At 37.4% G+C, this 18540-nt stretch overlaps 1 protein-coding gene across 3 annotated transcripts in view; it reads right to left on the bottom strand.

Moving 5' to 3' along the window:
* Positions 1 to 18540, bottom strand: part of LOC117403237 (ERO1-like protein beta) — a 45387-nt gene that overhangs the window by 15249 nt on the left and 11598 nt on the right. For 2 of the 3 annotated variants that reach the window (XM_034005234.3, XM_059024385.1), the window contains exons 5-9: positions 15837 to 15989; positions 13436 to 13518; positions 7177 to 7250; positions 6685 to 6805; positions 6213 to 6259 (exon numbers count right to left, since the gene is read on the bottom strand). In XM_034005234.3, the coding sequence (XP_033861125.1) occupies positions 6213 to 6259; positions 6685 to 6805; positions 7177 to 7250; positions 13436 to 13518; positions 15837 to 15989 (478 nt within the window). The remainder of the gene's footprint in view (positions 1 to 6212; positions 6260 to 6684; positions 6806 to 7176; positions 7251 to 13435; positions 13519 to 15836; positions 15990 to 18540) is intronic. The other variant, XM_034005235.3, reaches the window with a different exon arrangement.

The raw sequence follows: 18540 nt of genomic DNA, 5'->3' as shown, positions 1-18540 counted from the left end.
TTTAGTGTTCGTCCACTGTTTGTTTGTTTGTTTGTTTGTCTATTTGTTTTGGCCAACGTGCCGTTTTGTTTGTTCAGTGTTTTGTTTTCCGTTTAAATCTTTTATTTTCAATAAACCGGCGCAACAGCGCAATTCACTCACCACTCTGTGTTTCTTCCTGGCCTGACATCACCACACAAGCCAACCTGTCACACTTGGTGTCCAGAAGTGGGAAACAGCGTGTCCACAAACTCAGGCCAGGAACAGTACTGCGGATACACAGTTTTTTTTTTTTGTTGTTTTGTTGAAAAATATATTTTTTGTTTTTGGAGAAGATGGACATCTGCCTCATCTGCTTGAAAGGTGAAGAACGGTGCTTTGCTGTTGGCGAGATCGGGCACATAGCACCCGACCAACCCCCTCCAATGCAGGAGGTGGAACTGGCGGTCCCAAGGAGGCAGACGGGGAGGAGTGGCGGTGCCAGGAAGAAGGCAAAAAGCAGATGCCAGCTCCAGCTACCATGAGGGAGGAGCCTGAGCGTCCAGCGTGCATGAGGGGGAAGCATGAGCGTCCAACACCCTCAGAGGAGATACGGGACTGGCTGCTGAACCCTGAGGTGGACCTCATGGAGGCCCTCTCAATGGCGATCGACCTGTTGTGGGCCAGAGATGGGGAGGAATGGGAGGCCTGGGAACAGCAACATCCCCCAGCATCCCTCCCAGCCATCGCAGCCATGGTGTGCAACTACCTAGCTGCAGATATGGGAATGTCCCCACAGGTTATATGCCCATCGGGAGGAATCGTGTCTACCCCACCTCCAGAGGCAGCAGGCACGTCCACGCCAGCACCCAGAGGAGAGCCGCACCAGTCCCCAGCGATCGAAGGAGAGCCGCACCAGTCCCTAGCGACCGAAGGAGAGCCACACCAGTTCCCCGCGACCGAGGAATAGCTGCATCAGTCCCCACTGATAGAGGGAGACTACGCACTGCTCCTGTTTCCACCACCAGGGGAGACTTCCTGCTGCTCCCGTCTCCACCGCTTGGAGGGGACTACTCGCTGCTCCCGCTTTTGCCGCCAGGAGGTGACTACCTGCTGCTCCCACCACCACCACCAGAGGGAGACCACTTGTTGCTCCCACCACCACCACCTGAGGAACTGAAGCTACCTCTCCAGGATCAGCTCCCTCAATCACCTCCCAAGGATCAACTCCTGTCCGAGCATGCACCGCCTGCGGCTGCCGAGCCTGCTTGCCATCATGGGGATGGATGCTTATTCGCCATCGCTTGAGGATGCTTGTTCGTCACTGCATGGGGGTCATTTGCTGCTGACCCCCGTGGATCTGCTGTGGCCTCTGGTGGAATGGGCCACACCGCTGTCCGCCTTTCTGCTGCCGGCGCTGCCCCTGGCACCATGTACACTGCCACACCTGCCTCTGCTGGAGGAGCCGGACTTGGAGCTTTGGAGCACGTCCGCTGACAGCATTGCCGTTACCAGCATTGCCGCTGCCAATGTTGCCCCGGATTGCCCCGGCTGGAGGAGCCAGCCTTGGCGCTGTCAGCAGGTCTGCTGCATTTCCGCTGCTAGACCCCGCTGTCAGCATGTCGGCTGACAGCATTGCTACTGGCCACCCGTGGGGCCTTTGATGCCTCCCTTCTTGGCCCAGGAGTACCCCAGAGACTTTGAGGATTTTAATGGGTGGAGGTGGCCTTTAAGGTGGGGGAGTGCCCCGCCCCTGTGCACATTTTTGTGTTATATGTTGTATGTGGTGTGTATGTATTGGTGCACGGAGTGTGGGTTATCATGGGTGATTTAAAATATATAGCTGTATTTAGGCACAGGGATTGCACAATCACTTCACGTGTAGATAAAGTGTGTATTAGTATGTGGGCATGATGATTGCACAAATGAGTTCACGTGCTGGGATTCAAGTGAATGATTAATTAGTAATTGAATCCTGGCACAGCTGTATATATAGATGCACTAATCACTCACTCAGGGTTGGGTGCTCAGGGCGAAAGGACGACAGAGAGAGGAGAGTAAAGTAAAATCTGTAAACTAGAACAACAATTGCTACTCATGCTGACATAGCTCAGCATGATACTTGTTTGTTTAGTGTTTGTTCACTGTTTGTTTGTCTATTTGTTTTGGCCAACGTGCCGGTTTGTTTGTTCAGTGTTTTGTTTTCTGTTTAAACCTTTTATTTTCAATAAACCGGCGCAACAGCGCAATTCACTCACCACTCTGTGTGTTTCTTTCTGGCCTGACATCACCACACAAGTCAACCTGTCACACTTATCTACCACCAGTTTTTAACTGAATCACTATTTCAATTACACAATGAATCCCTAATGCTATAACTAAAAATACAAATACAGGTTAAAACCATACATTTTCAAAGTTAAACCTTAAATATATTCCACAATTATCTAAGGCTGAGCAAAAACTATAATTGTGGAGATCATGGCTGGATATTTAAAAACGATAATTTCCACTACATCTGCTGTGCTTTTGCATAGTTAAAGATTAGAAAACCACAGTCGTCATACTTTGTTTGTCATCATGCTTATCACTGTTGCTTATTTTCATGACCTTTTTACTTGTAAGGCATCTCATAGTTCAGTTTAAAGTCACATATGCTATAAATGTAACACCACTGCAGTGCTACCCAATATGATCCTCCCTATTTATTCCATAAAATAAATTATCCTGTTGAATGTTAACACAAATCTGTTCCAGTTCGATATAAGCCTCTCAATCTGCACCTGCTACATTATACTATATGTACTGTATGTACAGTCAATTCTCGTTAAAACGAACTCTGATTAGACAAATTTCCTGATACTACAAAATGTCTACATGGTACCGGCCAAACAAAACGTTAATTTCTCTGCTTCCACCTTTGGACCATCGTAACTTACGTATTCCCATGTGACTTTTATAGCAGCTTTAGGAAATGACTTGAATGAGCTAATTAACATTTTCACGAGAAACTTATGTTTACATGTGTAAGTGGGCGTTGATTACACAAGCATTTCCTGGAATCTCACAAGAAATTTCACGGTAAAATACTGAGACCGTTTCTCTGCCAAGTTTCACACGTATTGTTCATTCACGTGGAACAAACCAACATGTAAACTGGCCTATTATGTAATCAAAATTATATCACAAAAAGTCTACTGGAAGCCATAACAGTAGTACAGTATATCATGTTAAATTTAGATTTTTTTCGTTAAGAATATGAAAAACTACAAAGCGGTATGCAATTCAATATGTTAACGTAACATTATTCAGCAGGATTCATTCCACTTTAGGAAGCAAAATCTATCAAAGAAGAGGAGGGGTTGAAAACGGTGGATAATGCACCACCACACAGAAAATGAAAGATGTTGCTGCAGATTTCAACATTACTTTCTCAACCATTCTGGAAAAACATGATACAATAAGACAGGCCTAGGAACAGCAAACTATGGATGCAAGTCTTCAGTGTTTCCTATTTGCTCAATACCCTGATGCTGAGCACGCCTTGCTTTTGTGGATTGAAAATGCCCGTGTTCAGAATGGGATATGTAGGTTTCAAGTGCAGTTCATTTACAAATGTATCATTTTTAAAAGTTCACTTAACTGTATTTTCAATAAAATGCACATTACTTTTAAACTTTTAATTCTTCAGTAATTGAAATTAGATTTCAGTGTTACTGTAACTTTAATAACGGACAGGATGCATTTTGCTTAGGCTCCTGATAATATGAATTAATGATAATAAAAAAAATTTTTGGCTAGTCCCTTGAAATTCATATTAACGAGAATTGACAGTATATACAAACATAATGAGACTGAGTTTATAACTGAAACTCATTTCATTTTAGGACCCATTTTATTAGCTAGTCTGTTTGCAAAACAGCAACCAGGGAAATAACTGGAAATACAAAAAAGAACTAATTCAACCCCCCAGCCCCCTCCTTTTCCACCAAATAAAAAAGTAATAGAAAAAGCACAACAAACAGGAAGGACTGCAATATTTATTTTCTACTTTGCGAAATTAAATATTGAACGCCTTCTGTTCAATGCAGTTTAATTAGTACTGGGTTTTATAACTGTCTCCAGACTATATAGAAAAATCTATCATCAACATTCTATTTGAGCTACAGTATCTTGTTGGGCCCACAGCACACAAGGAAAAATAAAACATTTTATAATGATTTGTGAACGTACCACCAGCACTAAAAAGACTAAAAGTGAATACATTGATTAAGTAATGCCTTATATTTAACACTATTCAGGGTTAGAAACTATCAATATTGTGCTACTAGTACCTTTTGAAACTTGGTAGTCCTGATGTAAACTTACTTGTCCTTATGTGAAGTGCCTAATTTGGGGTCCCTAAAAATATGCTTAGATTTTATTTTGTTAATAAATAAACACCATTATAAATTTAGATTTTTTTTTTTTTTTTTTTTAATAAAGCACCTTCACAAATGCTCATACAGATCGATCAATCACCTGTTTGAACCTTGTTACTGAGCGACTAACTGTACTGTGTGCTGAGAAACTGACAGCACCAGACAGGATGACAGAAGGAAAAAAAATTCTCTCAGCTGTGTCACCTTGCCGACCATGAAGCTCTGCCTGAAATTGACACCGATGATACAAGTAAAATGTTTATTACATGTGTTGCTATTTACAAAAATGCTGGCTGGCTATGAATTACTATCTACAATAATTAATGTACTCACATACACATGCAGTCTTCACTAAAGTCCCAATTTAAAGACAATACATTTCACTGTAGCCCTTGGGATGAAATTGTTAGGTGGTTATATATATTTTTTTTAATTAGCAGTGGGAGAAAACCACTTCAGCAAGTACAGTAGAATCTGCCAGAACTGACGGATGCTGAATCTGCTATAGATACTAATGACAGTATAACAAATACAAAAGAAAAACAAGGTAAACGCAGATCTTTTCAAGAAAGCTGGGAGACTTTGTATAAATGGATTTTATATTTTTAAATGCTGTAAACAGTTGTGCTTGTGAAGCATCCACACTATAATTTGACAGAACAGGCGATTTATTTGCACTATGCGTGACCTTATTTTTCCTCATTGGTGCTTGAGCCCCGGAGCGCTCACAGAATCACCGCCAGTGTACCTATTATCAGTGATTAAAGCCTGGTTTTCAAACTAACTGATTATCGCTCACCAGTACTGTATTGGTATAAGAAAAGTGTGTTTTAAAAAAGTAATTTCAGCTTTCAATCACTTAAACTATGCAGACGATAATATAAACAACACCAATCTACAGACGGCGAGTCCCAAGCTTCAAACGTGTTACTGTTTATAAATAAGAACTCAACTTTATTATGAATGTATTGTCTTATGTTGTTTTAAGCAACATACTACGATAATGTTCATTATGGTAATTGTTTGTTTATTAGTTTTACAACGTTTAATAAAACGTGGCCTATTGTTTGACCTCATTAGTACAGACGGCCCCCTTTACTAATGACATCTTCAGTTAGGGTCATAACCTGGTATAAATCTCCACATTTTTGTAAAATGACTTTACACTTACTTCAAAAGATGCAATGTGTTTCAGTAAATTAAAACGATAAACTTCGCATCCCGCGCAGAGGGAGAACACAAACGTAAAACATCATTAAGTGGGGTTGGCATTGCAGGGGAGATGAAGGGGGGTTTCAGTTCCGAGTTACTATTTGTGAATGCTTATTCACCATTGCTACACCCAGTTAGAAAATTGACTTCCCTGCATTTTTTTAACACAAGACTGAACGTGAGAGTATATGTGTATATTTGTTTTAAGTACTTAACCAGAGGACTACTGCGACACAGACATCAACAAGTCCTCATCAGACTTAATTCAACTTGTTTCTAACTCTGGAATTCATTTCAAACACACACAGTTTCAGAAAATTCTTTCAACTGCTCCATACAGTACCATGATTTTATTTTTCCTGAAACAAGAGGGGGGCTTATGCTGAAAACAAAAGCCTGAAGCTGTAGATTTCTAAACATTGCCTGTAATGAATAGAATTACTGTGACATTATGAACATCATTTGGCAGGAAAAGGAGGGACACAACTGTCTGCCAGCTCTGGGCACAGCACTCAAAACCAATTACCAATGCTTACAGATTACTCTGTAGCAACACTGTACCTTACCAGAGCTGGAGCCAAGACAGTACATACACACACGGCCACTAATCTAGATATTTACCTCTGCTTGGTGCCAGTGGATTTAAGGGACGGTAAACAGATCTGGGTCTGAAACAAGATAAAGCCCATTATTTAATTATAACACACTAAGCCAAGTTATAGCCAAATTTATTTTAGGAGGAAAAAATTAATTATGAGAAATACATGCTATTACGTAAAGAAAATATGGGTTGGGATTTAATTAACATACCATACCCTCAGTACTGGAAAAATATATTATGACCGTTTGACACCATAGCTATATGATACTCTCAATACTTGTGGTTGTAGGGCTGTTGTAGGGCTGTTGTAGGGCTGTTGTAGGGCTGTACTGCCACCCAGGTTTGAATCACCGTATATCAAACTTTAATGCAAATGAATCCAAATGTTGCCAGCTAACAGATTAGCCCTTTACTTTGAATTTTGTATGTGTATCAATGATTCTTGTGGCCAATTCATTAATTAAAGAGATCCAATTCATTTGTTTATTTTACTTGAAGCAGTTTTCTTCGTAGATGCTGTTCCACACCCTCCATGCTGAAGGTCCTTTGTATCCAGTGTAGCGCTCTGGGTTAAAAAGCAGGTCCACATATTCTGCATCAGGTGATGTCTCATCTGAGGAAGAGTTATTGCAATGCATAATTTTCTTTTTTCACCAAACAAACCTAAGCAGCAGATGTTACCAAGCTACTGAACCCTGGAGGCAAGGGGATGCCTCGCCAGGCTGATCGCCTAGTCACCTCTGCGGCCGAACCAGTAAGGGTCATTGTGGCGCAGCCAGCAAGCTCCTAATCACATGACACACCAAACAGCTCCTAATCACATGACACACCAAATGCAAGTGGTAGGGCCACTGTGAACATTACAACGATTCATGTTTTAATAAGGAGCTGTGTATTTTAGCATGGCTAAAATTGGTTAACTTTAACAAGAAATATCTAAATATAATGGATAAGAAAAAACAAACAAACAATCAAAACACTTACCATCGAGTTCGCAAAAATGGTCCTTTGCATCATCATGCCTTGCCCAGTCTACAAAAGCTTCTTTACTTTGGTTGCTAAAAGAACAAGACGTAAAACATACCGCAAGTCATTAATATAAGGCTGTGTGTGTGTGTGTGTGTATGTATAAATATATATAATTATATATATATATATTGTGATGATTTGCCTTCTTGTCACAGGTTTTTCCTCAAAACAGACACTTGACAACCAGATGCAAGAAAACGCCGTAGCGTGTGTTTATTATTTTTAACTGAAAAGAAAATAAAGGAAACCAAACCTAACCCGGTCTCGGGTCCTGACTAAACAGATGGTTCCCTAACTAACGACGTGGCAGGCTAAGCCTGTTATCTCGTTTCCAAAACCAAATCGTAAGCCAAATACTCTTTCCAAAATGTCATTGACCAGTTCTCACAGTAGTAGTAATAATAATAATAATAATAATAATATTTTTCCTCATTCACTCTCCCACTCTCCCACCCAACTCCTACTATCACCCTCAGTGTAACACACATACGCACACCCTTTTAACCATTGTCAATTACCACCTGTAATTGACTTCACCTGGAATTAGTCCTGACTAATAACCTCTACTGGGTCCTAATGCCCCAGGTAAAGTCTTTGCACACCAACCATTCCATATTTAATTTGTTTGTTCACCATCCAGTTAGTTTATGTGGTCCTTCCACATTCTGTATGTTTTTTTTGTTTTTTTTTAACCAATTCCTCACACTATATAAAATATTAGAGGTCGGCACGGATACCCAAAAACCCGGGTAAAACACAGGTTTTAAATTACCCAACGCTATCTGGGTCTCTTTTTACTACCTGGGTTTCGATTTATTAATTTGAGAATTTAAAGAAAATGTAGAAAATATGACAGTACATTTGTAAGCGTAGGTCTCTGGCCGGCATAAAAAAGACAACGTTAAAACAAGCTTTTGCATTAAGCCTTTTCTTAACTGACAGGATATCAATGTTTTACAGAAAACAATAACACAGCGAATGCCAAGTACACCTCAATAATAATAATAATAATAATAACTGCGGCGACTATTATCAGGAACTAAATCGGAAACAAAACAACATAACAGTGGTCTACAGCGTGACTAATTGGGTCGCATATACGATTAAAAAATTGCTTGTATGAACGTCAATTTTTATTTAGGCGCCAATGTGCCACTAGAAATTCAGAAAGGTTTACTATTAAAAATAAATGTGATTTTTTTTTTTTTTTTTAGCTGACATTATAAAACTTTTTTTTAAAAGAAAAAAAAAACACAGATCTAAACTCTCATAGCTCAATGGTAATGTACTACTGGAAATGTAGTTTATTGGTGTCCACTGTCCATCACACATTAAAAACTACAAATCCCATACCCACCAATTTCACTGATTTATCAGTGCGATGGCTACTCATTTCCAGAAAGTTTGAAAACTTGTCAAACCAATATGAATAAAATAGCAAATTATTTTCATGTGATTGGAGAAATTTCAAAAGAAAACCGCGATGAACGAAATTCAGATATGTCGCTGTCTTTACAAGAAATGAGCAATGAAGGTATTTTTAATATTATTATTATTATTATTATTATTATTATTATTATTATTATTATTATTATTATTTCGCTGTTTCCAGTACTGAAAAAGGTAACAAAAGTCTACAGATTTGAAGGGACTAAATATATGTGTACTATATAATATTTAAATATGTATCATGCACTTAAAACTTTAATATATGTGATTTATTTATTTATTTTTTCAATCATTACCCGAAAAAGATCTGGAGTTGAAGATCTGAAGTATATATATATATATATATTATACACACACACACACAGAGTTGTAGTCAAGTTTACATACCCCAATGAAAATGTATAATTTCTAGAAATTTCTCGAAAACAAATAATTACAGGAAATTACAGGAAAAATCTTTTTGTAGCTTTTGTGGATGAGTTACAAGAAATAGATGTCTACAATTATTTATTTCAGCAATTTTTTTGCAAAACTCCAAAAATGCTGATTCAAAAGTATTCATACCCTAACAAGGATAATTAAATGAATAGATAGTTAAGGCACCTTTAGCATTATTAACCACTTTTAAACGATTAGGATATTTGTCAATGAGTGTTTGGCATGATTCTTTAGTGATTTTTGACCATTCTTCAATGGAAATTTGTTCCAGTTCATTCAAATTCCGAGAACTTCTCTTGTGCAAAGCCTTCTTCAACTCATACCAAAGATTCTCAATCGGATTTAGATTGGGATTTAGACTAGGCCATTCCAGAACCTTGATTTTATTCTTCTTTAACCTTTCTGAAGTAGATTTTGATGTGTGCTTTGGATCGTTGTCGTGTTGGAACGTCCAGTTGCGCTTTAAACCAAGTTTTGTACCGGAGGGTTTCAGGTGATTGGCCAATATCTTTTGGTATGCTGTGGAATCCATTTTACCGTGTAATGGAACTAAACTTCCAATATTTTAAATTTAAATATGCAATGCTTTACCTATGGTGGAAATGGAAACCCCAGTGCCACTTGCAGCCAATTCGCTTTGAATGTCTTTTGCAGTCAATCTCAGATTGTTATTAACCTTCCTCACAATTCTTCTACTTGTTCTTGTGAAAGAAACTTCTTTCTTCCAGACCGAGGGAGCGTTGTGACAGTACCATGAGTCTTGTACTTCTTGATAATAGAAACAATAGTTGAAATTGGGATACTCAAATGCTTGGAAATCTTCTTGTATCCTTCTCCAGCTTTATGACAAAAAATACTTTTCTGCCTAAGGTCTTCAGAGAGCTCTTTACTTTTTCCCATATTGACTTATTGGTAATGACAGCAATCATCCTATGCCTAACCCTTTTATACTCTGTAAGTATGTTCACCTACAAACCAGCATTTTTTAGACTTTTCTAGAATTAGGTTCTGCATTATCATATTGACATTTCTAGCACCTTGTAGACAATACTATCATAGCATCAAAGAGTATGAATACTTATTTTTTGAGTTTTGCAAAAGAATTGCTGAAATAAATAATTGTTGACATCTATTTCTTGTAACTTTTTTTTTCCTCAGCCACAAAAGCAAAACTTTTGCAACAAAAGATTTTTCCTAAAATTCTTTGTTTTTGAGAAATTTCTAGAAATTATAAATTTCCATTGGGGTATATAAACTTTTGACATCAAGTGTATATATATATATATATATATATATATATATATATATATATATATATATATATATTAGGACTACTCCGATTAACAGATTAATCGTACCGATTAATCAACTAAAGCGTTGATCGCAAGCGTTGAAGTAACTTTTATGATGAGTGACCATAAAGAAAACGTGAAGTTTTATAGTATAACAATCGATGGAAATTGTGCAGTTTATTAATCGCGCGGTTTCGGTGTTTAATTTAATAAATCGGAAATTAACCGTATTTTAGATTAATCACTCATCACACACACGCACACACACACACACATATATTGTGTGTATATATATTGTGTTTGTCTGTATATATATATATATATATATATATATATATATATATAGTGTCCACAAAGTCCTGTTAACCCCATGTTTCTTTTCTGCGATTAATTTTTATTTTCTGTTGCAGGTCAAGCTGAAACAAGCTGTCAGAGATGCATTATCACCGATCCTCCGTGCATCTAAATATAGTGAAATGCTTGTACTGAATATAATGAGTACTTCTAAATACAATGATCATGATTCATGTTTCAGTTGTTGGTCAGTGCACTGTAGAAAATAAAACATGGGGGTAAGAGGACTTTATGGACACACTGTACACCAATTACTGCAAACCATTAAGACTGAAGTTTTCTAAATATTTACAAATCTTGTTAATTTCTTGTCCACTGAATCAGTGGTTTCCAACCTTTTCTTAAAACTGTACCCCTTCTGATTTGGAGGTTTCACCACAAGAACCACTTTACAATTTTCACTGTACTGAATGGTACCACAGTTGCATTAAAAGGTAGAATAATCTGATTAACACATGTTATAGCATAGGTGGAGAATAAGGAGCCAAGCAATTTAGCCCAGTTGCTGCTCTACTCGAATAAAAAAAAAAAAAAAAAAAGCGAAAAGTTTACTTTAATTTAATATATATATATTTTTAAAACTATGCAGCTTCAGAATCAGATATGGAAACGCTGTAGTTATCGCAGCCTGTTGTTGATTTTCTTGATCTCCACCTATATGATGATTTTATTTTTACCCCCGTTTATTTAATATATAATTTATGTCATAACAGTTTGGGACTGAAAAACAGCTGGTTTAGGACAGAATACCAAACAGTTATTCTTAAAACTTATAATTAAGTCTTTGGATGCACAGAATCAAAAGACACTATTTAGGAATCTCTTCGAAAACACATATTCACTTTCTATGCATGCCATTTAAAATGTTTACAACATCAGAAACATTAACCTCAAGATAAAACTATAATAACTAACAATGATAAACGTTTTATTAAAGCAAACATAAAAATGATACAAAGGGACTCTGTATAACTTTGTCGCTTTGCACTTTCTGCACATTTTTCTTTTGCAAGTAAGAAATGTATTAACTTGAGAAACGATACACAGGATAATCTGGATGTACTCATCGAAAACACATTCAACCAGACTCTATTGGTGCTACTAAAATGCAGCCACGACTAATAAATAAAACAAAAACCATCAAACTAATTTGTACTTCTAAAAACTGCAGAAAGACTGGGCTTCACTGATTAGTATTCCATTACACAACAAGTTGAAAACTGCAAAGTTCATGAGCAACGCAGAACGCTGTGAGCAGAGCTCACCATAGCAGAAGCCAGACACCTGCTTCACTCACCCTAGCGATATTTCAGAGTGGAAATCACGCATGCGTACAAGTGGATTCACATTTTGAAACTATATTATACTAACCTTTGCTGAACAAAACTAATATTTATGCATAGTGGTTCAGAGATAATATATAATATTGTTAAAAAAATGTATTCAATATCATTACTTTCTTTCACTTTCATCCTGTATACCCCCTATGACCCTTAGAAGTACACCCAGGGGTATGCAAACCCCTGGTTGAAAACCCCTGCTCTAATGTCAAAGATACTGTTTATCATTAATTGTTTTCAATACTTCCTAAAAAAAACCTAAGCTGCAGTAAAGGTTCTGTAATTTACTATTTTTACTCATAACCTTGTGAAGATAAATGCCAACCAAATTATTCAGAACCTTTCCCTTCCACGTAAAATTATTGAAGACACATATGACTGTACTTTCCAGGGGCACTCTCACTCATTATCTATGCAGAGTGTACTCGTAAATAAAAGTAAATGTTGGCTCTTCAATCTACAGTCAGTCAAAGTAAGTACTGAAAATCTGCAGTTCAAATACTGACATAGCTGTTCATTAGTCCCACAACGGCTGTATTTAGAACATAAATCAAACATAACAAATGAAACGAGAACTATGGAAACAAATCCAGTTTACCAGACTGAGAAAAAGAAATGTATAGTCCCACTGAGGCACAATTTTATAGCAAGTCTTACAGCAGTTAAAATAGGGACACAAGAACTTTGAACTAAAATGGCAGTTTAATTCAAGGTCTTTGGATTTGTATGTTGTGTAAACGAGAACCTGTTGATGTATTTATAGTTAAACCACGCAACTGAGACATGGGTTGCATCAGTAAAACCCACACCTTCTTGTGTATTACTGCTTACATATTCTGTAGTGTACTCGTACTACCAAATAATGATAATGTGTATAAGTTTACAATTTACAACTTGGGTTGAATGTCACCTGATTTTACTTTGGGAGATCAATTTACAGAACATATGGTACAAAATGTCACCGTAATTAAAGTTATGGCATAGTATAATTAAGCTAGATACAAGCGTAAGGTGATCTTCAAAAGCCAGTCAGTACCATGCTTAACATAAGAAACCCAGCCTTCTGCTGAAATATGGGTTTCAGCGTAAAAATATAGGTCTCAATAATATGTAATCTACTAAAAACTGTAGTCTCTTCAATACCACTACTAAAATAACAGACACAGCGAGGGAATGTTTTTTTCTGCAATCTGCTTAAGAAAACGACAACAGTCAGTATGTATAACCCTTATAAAATGTATTTGTAAAACACATTTAAGAGACCACCTTTATTACAATAACATCTTAATATACAGTACATATTTCAACGTGATTTGACAGTTTCTGAAACTGAATTCTTACCTTAAAGTGCTATTTATAGCTCCAAGTTGATTAGCTTGCACACAATCCTCGATTTGTTTTACAGTGTTTGCAGCCTGTGAATACTGCAAAATATGTAAGTTTGAATGACATTAAGGCTTTAAGGTGTTAAGTTAATCTACAAAATAAACATACTGTTCCAATGACATAAAATAATGAAACAACATTTAAAGGACCACTGACACCATAATCCATCCATCCTCAAGATGTTATGTATATGTTGCTGGCTGAGCACATGAACAGGGACATATGTACATACAGTGCCATGAAAGAGTATTTGCCCCGTCTGATTTTCTGCATTTTTGCACATTTTTCACAATGAATTTGGTCAGATTTTTTTGTGGGTTGTAGTAGTATATAGAGGGAGTCTGAGAGAAAAAATGACACCAACATTTGGTGCTTCTTTCATTTGTTTGGTGTGCAAGGTAATCAAACATGCAATCTTCAGGTGTGAAAAAGTTATTGCCCCCCACCGACATGGGCCCCGTTATGTCTGGCGAATACCAAACACTGCATTGCACGCTAAGAACCTCATACAAACGGTCAAGCATGGTGGTGGTAGTGTCATGGTTTGGGGATGTTTTGCTGCATCAGGACCTGGATGCCTTACCATCACTGAAGGAACCATGAATTCTGCTCTGTATCAGAGAATTGTACAGGAGAATGTCAGGCCATCCGTCCGTGAGCTGAAGCTGAAGCGCAGCTGGGTCATGCAGCAAGACAATGATCCGAAACACACAAGCAAGTCTACATCAGAATGGTTGAAGAACAAGAAATTTAAAGTTTTGGAATGGCCTAGTCAAAGTCCAGACCTAAACCCCATTGAGATGTTGTGGCAGGACCTGAAACGAGCAGTTCATGCTTGAAAACCCACAAATGTTACTGAGTTGAAGCAGTTCTGCATGGAGGAGTGGGTCAAAATTCCTCCACGGCGCTGTGAGAGACTAATCAATAACTACAGGAAGTGTTTGGTTGCAGTTATTGTTGTTAAAGGTGGCGTAGCCAGTTATTGAGTCTAAGGGGGCGATTACTTTTTTACACGGGGGCATTGGGGGTCGCATAACTTTCTTTAATAAATAAATGAAATATGTATGACATTTTTGTGTTATTTGTTCACTCAGGGTCCCTCATCTAATATTAGGTTTTGGTTGAAGATCTGATAACATTCAGTGTGCAAAAATGCAGAAAGTCAGACAGGGGGCAAACACTTTTTCACAGCACTATACATGTATTCCCAAACTCTCAATACCTTGCGTTAAAGAATGTCTAACATCCCTCAACAGCATTTCTTTAGATACATGTAGAAATTAAATTTAACATATGGACAGAAAAAAATTGCCAGATTCTGATACTCTTAATAAGGATGTTGTGCTCAAGTTTGTCTCCGATCTAACTCAGACCGTGTAATTTGGTAAAGTTCCAATAATAAACCATTCAAAATGCCATAAGGATATAATTTTCAAATTTTCATAGTATTTGCATACTGTAGTATTAAAACAGGTGTTTCCTACAAATTGCTAACTCTATAACCTGAACCACAGCTTTTAATGTGCATAATATACCCTGCTTCTACTGTGGGCAGAAAAAGGAGCATGGGTAGAAAAAGGAGCATGGCTATTTGGCATCGTGACATGGAAAGCAGGTTTCAAGGCAAGGAGAATATTGTTGGGGATGTTAACAGGACTGTTAACTGGATTGTCAAGTAGGCCTTCCTGATATTGTAGAGTGCATACAATTGTAAACTATGGAGAAAGAAGCTAACATTGCATCTTCAACTGCTCTAAACTGCCAGGGGGCTATGAATATGCACTGATTTTGTTATTATTAAAAGTGTGAATAAGGCAAACAAAGGCTATCACATCTGCAGAGACAGAGGAGGTTTTTGCAGATAATTCATTATAGCATATTAACTTTTTTCTATTGCATACATTCAAATATTATATTGTACATTAAAAATCTAAATGGACACAGACAGAACAATAACTGCAAAAACAATATAAATGTTCATTTAGACTGCTTTAGTGTTTTAGATGCTATCCTTGGATCTAGCCTGTCCTGTTTTTTCTTTCACTTATTCAGGTCAAACAAACAAATAAACTATTTTAGGAAACTAAATACCAATGCAATGTATTTAAATTGCAAAATCACAGTGTATATTAATTCAGCTGTCTAGGAACAAATACAAATCTGCTAACCCAACCAGATCACATGTAACCAAGATAAAATGTTGAATATCTATTAATCTTAAATAATTTTTGTGCAAACTAAGCCTTTTTAGAGGTCGAAACATAATTATTCAAATTATGGTTTTAACAGGAAGAGGGCACATTTAAGATGATTCTCTGAGTCTCGTTTATGCATGATCTTTATAAAATGAAATTACCATTGCACTGTCTTTCTCATTAAAGCTACTAGCACAATGGGCATTATGGTGCCCAGGCTCTTCCGTGTCCGTCTCTCCTTTCGGGGCAGCATCAGGCTTCTGGTTTCCTGTCCTTTTGGATTGGAGGCCTCTATCTCCCATCAAACAGTATTCCTGAAAATGTTCATTGCACAATAATAATGTATTGCATATTTGTTGTGCCCAGTACTCCCACTCTTTCCATGTTAGCTGCTTTTTTTTTTAAAGGAACAACTATTAAAAACAACCCAACAATATTCTGAAAAACTCCAATCTAAAAATTTCTCGTGAAAGTCATGCAGAAAATGTAAGTTATCGGATCAGCTTTTGTCACAGACACATTCCAGTACAGTGCAGTAAGTTGTTCTGGTAGTTTCCAACTACCAGAATAACTAAGACATGTAGAAAACCATAATTAACTGGTAGAAAACCTTAATTTATATAACTGGAATTTGAAATGAAATATTTTTTTAGGGCTTACATACAGTTACCTTTGCACTGTGTGATTTTTTTAAACCATAATTTCTAACACAGTAATGCTGAGGTAATAATAAGAAAGTATACAAGCTAATTTGTCTATTTAAGAACATAAGAAAGTTTACAAACGAGAGGAGGGCATTCAGCCCATCTTGCTCGTTTGGTTGTTAGTAGCTTATTGATCCCAGAATCTCATCAAGCAGCTTCTTGAAGGATCTCAGGGTGTCAGCTTCAACAACATTACTGGGGAGTTGGTTCCAGACCCTCACAATTCTCTGTGTAAAAAAGTGCCTCCTATTTTCTGTTCTGAATGCCCCTTTATCTAATCTCCATTTGTGACCCCTGGTCCTTGTTTCTTTTTTCAGGTCGAAAAAGTCTCCTGGGTCGACACTGTCAATACCATTTAGGATTTTGAATGCTTGAATCAGATCACCGCGTAGTCTTCTTTGTTCAACACTGAACAGATTCAGTTCTTTTAGCCTGTCTGCATACGACATGCCTTTTAAACCCGGGATAATTCTGGTCGCTCTTCTTTGCACTCTTTCTAGAGCAGCAATATCCTTTTTGTAGATGAGGTCTTACTAATGCATTGTTTTAACATTACTTCCCTTGATTTAAATTCAACACTTTTCACAATATATCCGAGCATCTTGTTGGCCTTTTTTATAGCTTCCCCACATTGTCTAGATGAAAACATTTCTGAGTCAACATAAACTCCTAGGTCTTTTTCATAGATTCCTTCTTCAGTAGCTCCCATATGATATTTACAATGCACATTTTTATTGCCTGCGTGCAGTACCTTACACTTTTCTCTATTAAATGTAATTTGCCATGTGTCTGCCCAGTTCTGAATGATGTCTAGATCATTTTGAATGACCTTTGCTGTTGCAACAGTGTTTGCCACTCCTCCTATTTTTGTGTCGTCTGCAAATTTAACAAGTTTGCTTACTATACCAGAATCTAAATCATTAATGTAGATTAGGAATAGCAGAGGACCTAAAACTGATCCCTGTGCTACACCACTGGTTACCTCGCTCTATTTTTAGGTTTCTCTTCTAATCAGTACTTTCTGTTTTCTACATGTTAACCACTCCCCAATCCATGTGCATGCATTTCCTTGAATCCCTACTAGGGATGCAACGGTTACGATTTGCCCAAACCGGAACCGAACCTAAACCAACATTTGTATACAATTCCAAAACGAATGATACCAACAAAAGATAAAACCGACCCAATGTTTGTACAATGAAAAAGAGATGGCAGTTTTAACACTAAAGGCTGCTACACACAAGACACGATGCGACAAGTGAAAATGTGCAGGGATGCGACAAAATGAATAGACCCTATACTTTTGATAAGTACACCACAGACGACATGACAGGCGACGTGGGAACGACACGAGGGCGACGCAAAATAAATAAGACTGAATCCTATTTTTTGAGATTTGTATTGTGACAACGAGGAATTGACCAATCAGAGAACAGCTTCAATGCATGTGATCCAGAAGGGTGAAGCAGCATCCAAAATGACTGATAATACTTGCCGTGGAAGAATTTCCAGAGTTTTACGACGAAGGTATTGAAAGAACATAAAATGTCAGTTGAGATCCCAAACCACTGTGAAATAAGCAGTCAACTGGGTGAAGCTTCAAAATGAGCTAAATAGATTCTGGAGAAAAATATCTGGAAGCTGCTTTAAATTAGATGCTCCTGTGAGCAGGTCAGTTTATGTTTATTACGGTAGCTTCATTTACTGTGCATGTATTGAAATTAGTTTTGTTTGTCTGATTACTGTGTTGCTGCATTCTAAAATCGGTATATTGACTGAATTCAAGTGTAAGGACCTTACCATAGAGTCAAATGTATTATAGTAACAGTCAATAATAAACCAGCACACTAAACGAGAACTTTGGGGGCATGGCAGATTTGATAAAAAACCAAACCGAGACCAGTTCAGACCAGTACAAGATGTTGATAGTAAAGTGAAACTAGTTAACATACAGTTCTTGCCTTTTCATCACACACTGGTAAATTGTTTAATTGGATAGCACTGCAGTTACTTAAGATCTTGTGAAGCAAAGAAAGACAGGAGCGGATGTGGATTGTGTCAGTAGTACTTAAATGTCCTTTTTTTACTACCCTAATAGGTGTCTTAAATGTAATTAATTAAACAACAAAGGTTACACCTCCTTTTACGAGCCACAAAAAAA

This window comes from Acipenser ruthenus, chromosome 5, assembly GCF_902713425.1.
Source record: "Acipenser ruthenus chromosome 5, fAciRut3.2 maternal haplotype, whole genome shotgun sequence".
In the NCBI taxonomy this organism is placed as follows: domain Eukaryota; kingdom Metazoa; phylum Chordata; class Actinopteri; order Acipenseriformes; family Acipenseridae; genus Acipenser; species Acipenser ruthenus.
This window is presented reverse-complemented; position numbering and strand designations above follow the sequence as displayed.